The sequence below is a fragment of the Durio zibethinus genome, chromosome 12 (genome assembly GCF_047325235.1).
Source record: "Durio zibethinus cultivar Kanyao isolate XHJ-2024 chromosome 12, ASM4732523v1, whole genome shotgun sequence".
NCBI lineage: Eukaryota > Viridiplantae > Streptophyta > Magnoliopsida > Malvales > Malvaceae > Durio > Durio zibethinus.
In genome coordinates, this window is record NC_143173.1 from 17,060,981 (window position 1) to 17,072,307 (window position 11,327).

The 11,327-nt window shown below is 31.0% G+C and overlaps 1 protein-coding gene and 2 long non-coding RNA genes across 9 annotated transcripts; 1 reads left to right on the forward strand and 2 right to left on the reverse strand.

Moving 5' to 3' along the window:
- The first annotated feature begins 240 nt into the window (after positions 1–240).
- Positions 241–2,479, forward strand: LOC111297663 (uncharacterized). The gene has a single exon (XM_022892312.2). The coding sequence runs from the start codon at positions 302–304 to the stop codon at positions 2,300–2,302; it is 2,001 nt and encodes a 666-aa protein (XP_022748047.2). The 5' UTR covers positions 241–301; the 3' UTR covers positions 2,303–2,479.
- A 592-nt stretch (positions 2,480–3,071) lies between these two features.
- On the reverse strand, positions 3,072–6,309 carry LOC111297873 (uncharacterized). Of its 7 annotated transcripts, none has more exons than XR_016325990.1 (5): positions 5,896–6,309; positions 4,411–4,568; positions 4,236–4,293; positions 4,022–4,143; positions 3,072–3,934 (listed from the first exon to the last, which is right to left on the reverse strand). It is a non-coding gene; the product is annotated as an uncharacterized LOC111297873 (long non-coding RNA). The 7 variants fall into 7 exon arrangements; XR_016325994.1 differs by lacking the exon at positions 4,236–4,293 and having other exon boundaries at positions 3,072–3,681; positions 3,821–3,934; positions 5,896–6,305; XR_002691109.2 differs by lacking the exon at positions 4,236–4,293 and having other exon boundaries at positions 3,072–3,490; positions 3,591–3,934; positions 5,896–6,305.
- Positions 6,310–7,096: 787 nt separating this feature from the next.
- Positions 7,097–10,721, reverse strand: LOC111296678 (uncharacterized). The gene is made up of 3 exons (XR_002690982.2): positions 10,089–10,721; positions 8,717–8,792; positions 7,097–8,516 (listed from the first exon to the last, which is right to left on the reverse strand). It is a non-coding gene; the product is annotated as an uncharacterized LOC111296678 (long non-coding RNA).
- Between the last annotated feature and the right edge of the window lie 606 nt (positions 10,722–11,327).

Below are 11,327 nucleotides of genomic sequence, written 5' to 3' on the forward strand. Positions count from 1 at the left end.
ATTGTATTGTATTTAAAATTATCAAATATAAACTTTTACATAAATTTAGCCAAAAAAATCATTATTAATATAAATGTTTATAAGAGCAAAGTCATTAACTAATGTCAGTGTTTTTAAAGTTTGGGTTCTTAATAAATACAAGAAATTAAAGAATTAAGAAAGCTAAACCAATAAAGGAAAGAAAAGAATAAAAGGAGGGTTTTCTTTGGTTATAAGTATTGATCAACAAATCTAATTCTTTCTATGTGTTTTTTCAAACATCTTATATCTTTCCTTACTATCTCAAATTCTTTTTTCACTTATGGAGAAGGAGAGAGAGAAAATCAAACACCTTAGCCATGAACACCCATTGGTGTTGAATGAAGAACTGAGTGATAAAAGTAAAGACGCTTGCTGCAAGGGATGTTTGGAACCATTGTTTGGCACATGTTTTAGCTGCGGAGAATGCCAGTTTCACCTTCATAAAAAATGTGCCCAAGCACCCTTACAAATTCCTCACTCCCCTTTTCATTGTAAGCACTGTGCTCTTATTCTTATGCGAGGTAGATATTTTTGTGATTTATGCAAGGAAAGTCGTCAAATGTTTTTTTACTGCTGTCCTGTTTGCGTTGCTTACCTTGACATCAAATGTGCCTTTCTCTTGCATAACTTTGATGAAAATTTTTATGAGCTCAAATATGTTGACCATGAACATCCATTGACCTTTATTGAAAATCCCAATGATGAATTCAAAAGAGCCAATTGCTATTGGTGTCAAAAACTACTGGCAGACTCCGTTTATGTTTGTCTTAATTGTGGATTTTACCTCCACAAAAAATGTGCTCAGTTACCCACTCAAATTTATCACCCTTGCCATCGCAAACACCCTCTTTATATTAAAGATGCTAGGCTTTTTTGTCAGCTATGCCAAAAGACTCATAGGAGTTTGTTTTATCGTTGTCTTCCTTGCAAGTTTGACGTTGACATGGAATGTGTTCGATCAAGAACAAGGTACGCTACTATTGAAGACAAAAGTCATCTTGAGCACCAATTCACTAAATTATTTAGAAATGAATCATTTATATGTGATGCGTGTGGTACAGAGGGAAATTCTATTTCCTATATCTGTTCTTCATGCCACATCAGGATCCATAATCATTGCATTTCGTTGCCACGCATCATCAAAACCATGCACCATCACCATACTGTTATTCACAATTATTTCTTTCAAAAAAAGGATCATGAAAATCATGATTGTGGAGTTTGTCCTGGTGAAGTGAAAGCAGAATATGGGAGTTACAATTGTTTGAAGCAAGATTGCGATTTTGTTGCCCATGTGAATTGCGCTATGGAGATGTATGTTGAAATTGATCAAGTAATTGATCAAGATGAGGAGTCTATTGAAAATTTAGCTACAAATTCTTCCATCACTCGTGTTATTGAAAGGAACGAACATGGAGAAGCCCAGAAGGTGAAACATTTCAACCATGAACATGACTTAACATTAGGCAAAATGATCGAGCAAGACGATGTTAAACGTTGTGATGGGTGCATGCTATCCATCTCAACTTCGTTTTATTATTGTTCAGAGTGTGAATTCATTCTCCACAAAACTTGTGCTGAATTACCAAGAAAAACGCGTCTTTGGATTCATCAATCTCCCACCACCCTCATCAGTTCACCGAACATTATTCGTTGTCACCAGTGTTTGCACCTCTGTAGTGGTTTCTTTTACAAGAGTGATGAAAGTAACAATAATTTCTGCCTAAGGTGTGCTAGTGTCTCTCATACCCTCATATGCGAAGGAGAAAAACACTCTCTCTTTCTTACTTTTGAATTCCCAGGGATATGCAGTGCTTGTGGTTTCTTGTTTTATGGTGCATACAAATGTAAAGATAAAGATTGCACTCTTGCTTTGGATTTTGCATGCATTGCACTACCACAAGCAACTTGGCATAAGTGTGATAAACACTTGCTGAAACTCAAGTTTCATGATGAGAATGATGATCCAGAACAACATTGCTGTGATATATGTGAAGGAAAAAGGGACCCAAACCATTGGTTTTATCATTGTGCAATTTGTGATAATTCTGCTCATCCAAAATGTGCTCTTGGAAAATATCCATTTATTAAGATGAAGATTGGGACCACCTTCTCCAGTCGCCATTGCCCGTACAATCGTCATTCTCTCATTTTTGTCGAAACGCTTGCTGACACATGCTCTGACTGTGAAAGTCCCTGCCAAGAGGTAGCTGTTCAATGCACAGATTCTACATGCAACCGTATCTTCCACTTGGATCATTTTTTTGATTTTTTTATTTGATAGCTTAATTTGTTATAAGCGGGGGTGGAGTTGAAATGAGTGAATTTTTTTTTTTATTGTACAATGTTGTTATATTCTGTTGTTATATGAATTTCTATTCAGTACTAAAATTAAGTTGTTTTGGTTGGGTTTGTAAGATTTATCTCTATGTTGTATTCTAATGTTTGCTTATGATGATAGGGCTTGTCTGGTATTGTTTCTTTTAAGAAGTTCTGAATTTTGCACCGTCGTTTTCAATTTGTTTGCAACATTGTTCCAATTATACACATCAAGTGTTTAATAATATTTTGTTGAGAGGATTTATTTTTTAGAATCACTAACTGCCTAAAACCAAGTGTAACCGTTTTCGGGTGATAAAAGATTTATGGTTGAGTTTTTTCTTTTTTTTCTTGTATCTTTAAAAAAAAAAAAAAAGGTGTCTGAATATCTATTGGATTAAGAAAGAGATTGTTAATATTGAAATTTGAATATGAAATTTGTTGGATGTCATATTTGAGTGATTAAATAAATAAACTGAAATAAGTTCAAAGTTCCAATAAATGGTATATTGTTGGCAAAAAATTTTAAAAATGATATTATATTAATTTTAATGTACAATTTAAAAGGAAATTTTGAATGAATAGGATAATACTTACATTTATCATTGAGGAGTTAAATGTTTAAATGTGCATGTATAAAGGTTTTTAAATCAATTGTTTTTTTAGAAGAAAATTATGAACTAAAGAAATCAAAACCAAGATTAAAATACTGGCAGGTTAAGTGGCTAGAGTTATCAAAAGATGGTATCATTGTATTGTTAAAACTTCAAATTGAAGGCAAAATATCCAGTAATGCACCATAAAGTTTTAAAGTTTACATAATTTTTACTAACTTTACACCTACAAACATAAAGCTTACATATCCAGTAATGCGCCATGCACCAAAGCTGTAGCAACAAAAATAGGGCGCAAATACAGAACAGAACATTATGCAGCCATTACAAATGTCCTGATCAAGCGTCAATGCCTAATTCTTTGGTCATGTCTCTGAAGAATAGTGAAGACAAATAAGTTCAAAACACAGAACCAGCTTTAATAGGCTCCTAAGAATTCTGAACATTCCTGTCCCATTAGCATATCATGTGGTATGAAGCCCAGATACAGGGTAAAAGATTTGTCAAATAAAGTTTCTTCATTGCTAGTTTTCAACCTAAAGTAGGTATCCATATAGCAATATTCCAAAATAATATTAGATGACAACTTCCAAGTGAAAAAGCAAGTGAAATTGTGCATGAGAAAACATGGCTTACTTTTCTGGTTTATATGACCTCACTAATTGAAATGCATTCAAGTTTGGGATTCACTTGAGCTGAAGATAATATTTGCTCACTCCATTCACATCTTGTATGTAAAGTTAATGTGGGTTAATCAACAGTTCATTTGATAAGCAGCTGTTATGAAACGAAATAACTGCTAGTGTAGATTCCCCAATTTATCATGGAAAAAATAGTAGAAAGACTCAGAGAAAGAAAATTCTTACTTGATTAAGTGTATGATGCAAATGGATGGTTAAAGATTGCTAAGAGAGAAAACTGAATATGTCTGCTCCAGCCTTAATAAAATCTGAAAGTTGCAGCTCTGGTTCCACGTTCATCTGCAGTGCATCTATCATATGTTAGAAATTTTTTTTACCAATACTGTACTGGTCAACTAGTCATAAGGTATGCAAAAAGAAGCATACCAGATGCAAATCCAGCAAAAGATCTATCACAGGTTGTAAGGCTGAAAATTTGACACAAATTTTAGCAAACAATGCAATCCAATGACCCATCAACAACGAGAGAAACCCAAAAGGCATCAATTCTGCTCACAGACAACATTGATATAATGAGAGAAATAAATTCTGTTTTTCACAACAAATACATTAAACAAAATCAATCTCAAATCAATTTTACCATCTTTAATCTTCTTCAAGGCTTATAGCAAAGCTTTCCTCTTAGTCTTATCCAAGTACTTAAATAGAAAAAATTGATGGAGATATAAATACATTAAAAACAATCAAACTTGGAGGCTGGAGGGTTTCAGATTCATGAGAGACTAGAGAATAAAAAACAGGGACATTGTTTTTACCTTCCCAAACTTTTTCAAAGAGTGATAACACAGGAAACCAAAAGAAACCATAACAGTGACCACAGTAGCACCAGTCCAAGTTGGGATTTCTTCCAAGGATTTCCCTGCTCTAAGCTCTCCTTTCTCCATTTTTATCCTCAGATGGTAAACCTGAAACACTAATGGACAATTCTGCATTCAGTATATGGATCAACAGACCTGAACAGACATGGAAAAACAAAGACTCTAAACCCTTTCAATTAATAGCTGAGATTTGATGGTAGGATTGTGGTTGTGCCATAAAATTAATTGAGACCATTCTAGCTAAAGTGAACTTAACACATGTATGGGCTATATATAGACTTCCACTGTACGTTACACCAAGAGATTCTTTAAAAAATTCATGAATTAATTTAACATCCTATTAAAGGTGAAAATGTGATATTCAAGTGAATCTAAAAAAAATGCACAAAGGAAAAATGTTAAGTTACATTGTCTTTCCACATTTTACACAAAGATGCTTAATTGTAATCTTTTTTATTTTCAAACCTAAAATATTCATTATGCATTATTAAATGAATAATGAAAATTTTAAACTCAAGTGACAATATATTTATATATGACTGTATGACATCCTCTACAAGTTACAAACAACATTAAATAATCAGATGTAAAACAAATGGCTAAAAAGTCTAATTCCATGGGTTTAGGGTTTAAGTCTAATTCCTTTTCTATACAACCTCTTCTTGAGCTTAAACTTGAGATGTAAAAGGTTGTCAAGTAATTGTATCACAGACACTAAGATCTGCTTATCAAATATGTGACTTCCTATCATTCTTTAGACAGATTCAAAATGGAAGTAGCAACTTGAATACCCTAAAACCATTAGCACACCAAAAGAAAAGGTAAAAGTAAAGCTGCAACAAATCAAGATTCATCATGGCATTCCTTATATCTGTACTGTTAGTAGCATCCAATTAAACCTCTGATTTCACATTACATGCTTGCTCATGAAATGAATAAGAAACATATGAACAAGAAATTCAAGCCTATAACCAACATTGATAAAGACAAGAAAATTGAATTAACGCGCTTCACTTGTCTAACATAAAGGCCCCAAAAGTTCAGCCTCAATTATACTCAAATTCAGCCTCAACCTAACATAATTAACAGTTTAGCACAAATAATTGAAGGTGAGCACATGTAATTGTTAAGCATCCAACTTAAAATCAATTAGCAATAAACGTAGGACCCAACCTTAATATAAAGAAAATTTAAAATTTATCAGACGTGAAATAATTTACTTTAACAGAACCCTTTCACATGTGGGTGAAAATGAAAAAAAGCCCTCAACGTGACAAATTAAGAAAGGGCAACGAAAAAAAATCTTAATTTTGATATCATATTAAGCATCCAAATTAATTTAAATTGACCGTAAGCGAAAAGATCCAACTTGAATATAAAGCTACAAGAAATTAAAAATTTATTAGATATGGAATAACTCACTTTAACAGTAATTACCCTTTTGTTTTTTTTGAAAAATTTGCAAATTTCAGCACAACTACGAGTGAAGTGAGAGTTGCAAGACAGGGCACTCCTCTTGGTGAGAGACTGAGATGAGAGTGTGAGAATGGGATGAGAAAGAAGGGGGAAGCAACGGAGGCCGTGGGGGACAGGGAGAGGCAGAGGTGGTGTCGAGAGGGGAGGGTAGCGTAGAGGCAGAACGGGCGTCGGAGGGGAAGGGTCGCGAAGGTTCTGGCAGCCAAAAAGTCGAGCGGCGACGGGTTCTGGCCGGCATAGGCGAGGTCACGATGGGTTTGATTAGGATCGGCTGGGGCTGGGGTTGGGGTTGGGTTCGGTTGGTAAAGGAGGTCCAGAGGGAACAGAGGAGAAAATACAGAAATAACGGAGAGGGGGGAAAAAGAAGTTTTAAAGTTAAAAATATATTTTTTCTTAAAGATAAAACAGTAAATTATAGCGACAGAAATTCAACGAAAACTTTTCATGGTTATTTTCGTCGGAATTGAAAAGAAATAGCGATGAAATTCCGTCGCTAATATTGGCGCCAGAAAATATTATGTAAACAACTAGTGGTAGACTTATTTTCGTCAGTAAATTTTGGTTTTAAAATTTAGTGATGAAATTTCATCACTAATCCGTTGTTAAAATTACTTTAATGATGAAAATCTTTCGTCGCTCATAAACTATTAACGTGCATGTAAACCACCATTAAATAAAATTTCTGACTCCATAACTAATCTCAATGGTCAGTTGTTGTAACTTTATAATTGTGATAATATCATTGTACCTAAAATCCTTGAATTCTTTTTAGTTATTACAGTTCTTTTTTGTTATATAAATTAGAAGAGATAATCTTTCGACCTTTGAATTATTGTACTTTTTTTTTAATATGATAATTAAAAAAAATTGAGTATTAAATTTTCTCAATCCTTTAACACGATTAGAATAACATAGATATGATATTTAAATCTTAATTTGAATAACATGTGATTACCGTATGATTTGAAATATGACTGTCACATGTCATTTTTTAAAATTTAAAATAAAATTTCTAAATTTTTTTTTATACTTTTTCATTAAAAATGACACATGATAATGACATTACTAAATGGTAACCACATGTCCTCTACATCGGCATTAAAATATTACATATTCTATCTGTGTTAAAAGTTGAAGCAACTTAATACAGAGAATAAAAATTTAGGTACCTAATTAAAAAATTTTTAATTTAAGTATCACATTGAAAAAATTACAATAATTTAAAGAACAAATGAGGTATTATCCCAAATTAGAACAATACAAGTACCTTTTTTTAACTTATAAAACGAAGAATTCGAATTCGATTCATTGAGCATAGAAATACATGCACCTTCCACCAAGCCAATTAATGAGGGTATGTCGAGCAGAGCACTAATCACACGACAATATTTGTTAAGTTTGTGACTAATGTAAGCAGATTTAACTTAGTATATTCATGCATGAAAAATAATTCAATAAACTAGTAAATTATTATTTAAACTATATAAGTATATTTATATATAATTATAAAGGGAAAAGATCTTTTTCATTACTTAAAAAATAGTGAAAGTTTTTATTATTTTATTCAAAGGTGAATAATACACTTTTAACTTAATTTATGATTGAAATTAATGATTTTAAATTAAACAAGAAAATAATTAAAAAGTAAAACTAATTTGAACAAATGTTAATTTAGAACAATGCAATATTATTCAAGCAGGCTACGTGCTGCGGACACATGTATGATGATTTACTCTAGTTGAAGCCTCTTAGTTGATTAGTATAAATTCTACACATATATTCAATAATAATTAAATTCTATGATCATTTTTGCATAATAACTAAAACAAACAAAGATAAATTAGAGATCGAAGTTGTCAGAAAACTTCGACAAAAAAGAAAAATTATCTTAAAATGAATATTTCAAAAAGAATAACCTTACATTAAAAAGGAACCATGTATACAAAACAACAATTTGCATGGTCTATTAAGCAATCTTGTAGAGAAAAGCAAACTATCAAGTTTACTCAAAAGTGAGAAATAAGAATTGATGCAAAAAAGATAAATCAATAACAAAAACATACACCATGACAAATGAGAATCAGAAAAAGCTAATATGATAGAAATAATGCATCAAAGAAAAAATAATCATTTGTCATGCATTAAGAGAAAAATAATGTTCAATAATTACCCTGAAAAGAAGTAAATCAATTAATTTAATCTATCATGAAACTTACTCTTGCAAAAAAAAAAAAAAAAAAAATCGACATGAAATTTAAAAAGTAATGTTAGAAGAATAGCATAACAAAATACAAACTACTATCCAAAAAAAGAATGAATCCAAGACAAACATTCATTTAAATAAAATTGGCTTATGAAAATTAAATACAAACATGGAAAATAAATAAAAATGCTCAAAAAACTTATATGCAACCATTATGAAAAGATTCCGGGTGATCATAGGGTCAAGAGGTAGCATATTGAACAGGACCAAATGTGGAAAAGGTAAAAAGATCAGTAAATATCTTCAATCTTGCATAGTCTGTTATCCTTGTAACTAAGTTGACGGCATTTGGATGGAAATCAACCTGGAGGATGTTTTAAACTTTAATCATTTAAATAATAAGAATTACTTTGTATAGTTAAACAAAAAAAAATAAAAAAGAACAATGAACTAAATGATAGGCTACATCATATTTAATAGTTGTCATAACACAAAGAGTTTAGAGACTAGTTATAATAATCATGAGAAAATAACAGAGATAAAACAGGAAGGGTTATGACACACCTCTCATTTTTCCCAGAACTCTCTTCATAGTTCCACTACTGCCTTGGCATGACATATCAATCTTGAGAACAACGGTCTACAACCAACCAAAATGAATACATGGATGATATCATCATCAAAGAAAAACTTACAAAGTTGTGTTCAACAACCATGAACTACAACAAAGCCAGGAGAAAACAAAAGATTGGATGTTTTACAAAATTTCAAATTGATTATGCAAACTATTCATAAAAAGCCTATCATGCTGAAAAATTGTCAACTTGAATGCAAAAGCATAGAAAGCTTAGGCAAGCATCTATCTACACAATGGTTCAAAACTCCAAATATATTATATGACTGCAATTGAAGAATGGTTTCTGTGGCTTCCATAGAAATATCAAAAGTAAGGAAATATGACCAAGAAATAATAAAATCAACATTACAACTATCCTGCAACACAATTTGTATAGACCATCAATAATAAACTATAAAAGAATTAAATTTTCAAACAGCTTACAAACAACTAATATTATTATTAATCAACAAAAGACCGTCATGACATAACTATGATTTAAATTTTATGTGTTTTTCTTTCATGCCAAAAAATGACCAACTTGAATGCAGGAACATAGAAATCCAGGGTAAGCATCCATCCACACAACGGTTCAAAACTTCAAATAGATAAACATAAGATTCAGTGGCTGTTATTGAAGGATGTGTTTCTATGACTTTCATGAGAAATTCAATAGTGAGGAAAAATAGTCAAAAATAATAAAATTAATATTACCACTATCAAACAACACAATTTGCGCATGCCATCAATAATAAATTGTAAAAGAATTAAATTTCAGAATAGCTTACAAACAATTAAAAAGGCAAATAAATATATATAATTCCACACAGTAGTATAATTTTCCTTTCTTGAGAGACAAATTAAGAAACTTATTCTCACATGCATCCATGCTACAGGCAATACGTAAAATCAACTAAGAAGAGCAACAACTGTTTACAGGTTGTCCTTGTATTTTCACCATTGATGGCCTTACATTATTGGACACTGTATGACTTTTCATCTTGCAGTATAAAGAGAAAAACAGAAACAAAGCTTGAATTCAAGCAACAAAGGTAACAAATCATCTAGATTACAACTATTCAGGGACTTTTGAGCATCGACCAACATACTAAAACCATATGTATTAAATGGGCTAACTGCTTATCATGCTAAATTATCAATTATACCTTGAAATTTCAACTAAATATAAAAAATCAATAGTATCAAACATCCAACATAATTTTTATTATTGATAATTGAAAAGGAAACATCAAACAGATCACCGATTCAATAAATCAAAACAAATTGATCATAGAGAGTATGAGAGATAGAAAACTGCACCTTTATTTATTCCTTAACATAGAATCATTGTTATTTCCATATCCAGCTAAAGACCATAGAATCGTTGTTATTTCCATACCCAGCTAAAGACCACAACCCCTACAATTCCTAAATAGAGTGAACATGATTATTGGATATTTTCCTCTAAAGTTTCCATGTGGACTCTGGGAAAGGAATGATGAAGAAGAGTCAGGGAGGGCCAAGGCTAGTAAACGGTAACTGTGGCAGTGAAAGATGCGATGATTTAATTCTTTTAGGCTTTAGGTTTATTCTATTCTGTTTGACAAGGCCTAAGTCACGGAAAAATCTTGGATTAGACGACAGCCTTTTTCGATGATTGAGCCTTTTTAGGTGATCGACGGCGGCTTAAAAGGTTCGACCGTTGCCTGGATTTTGGGTTAGGATTTTGGTCAAAAAAAAAGAAAAAAGAGAAGAGAGGCGTTCTTTAAGGGAAAAGAAGAATGAAGAAAAAAGAGGTTACAGATATAGACAATGAGAATACTAGAGATAGCGTAAACTCTGCTGGCAGAGGAAATAAGAGGCGACATAATGGAGAGGCACCGTCGGGGAAGATAAGGAGACAAGGGCAAACTGAGACTGAGGTTTTTTTTTTCGCTCTACATTTTTTTTTATTTTTTTAAATAAAATTACTTAATACCATTTTTATAAATTTTTAGATATCTATCATTTTCAAAAAATTATACCATTTTATTAAAATAGATTTTCAAAAAATCATAGTACTTCACAAAAATAAAATTTTATAAAAAAATTAAAAAAAAGAATTTTACTAAAATTTTTTATAAATTAAAATAATGAAAAATTATTCTTAAGAAATAATAAATTTTAAAATTAATAAAAAAAATTACTTCACTGTTTTGATTTTAAGAGTGCCAACATCTTTGTCTTTGAGCTAATTGGAGCTTAACTCGAATTTGAAAATTTTTTTGATTAGCATTACATACTTATAAAAATGTGATATAAGTAATACTATTTAATATTATGTAATTTTGTTAAAATTTAATATTTTAATCAAAGAAATCTATAGTGATAAATTAATGAAGAGACCTCCTTAAAGAGTTTAGTTTAATTAAAATTATTATAAAATTTTAATAATTGATAAAAAAATATTTATAAAAAAATAATAAAATTTAAATTTATAAAAAAAATTATATTTGTTATTCTTTCTTTAATTTAATTAAACTCTCATAAGATTTTTTTTTAAGATGAAAACAATAAAAG

What these genes read in the sequence shown, in the direction of transcription:
- LOC111297663 (XM_022892312.2), top strand. Translation starts at nt 302, where the DNA reads ATGGAGAAGGAGAGAGAGAAAATCAAACACCTTAGCCATGAACACCCA.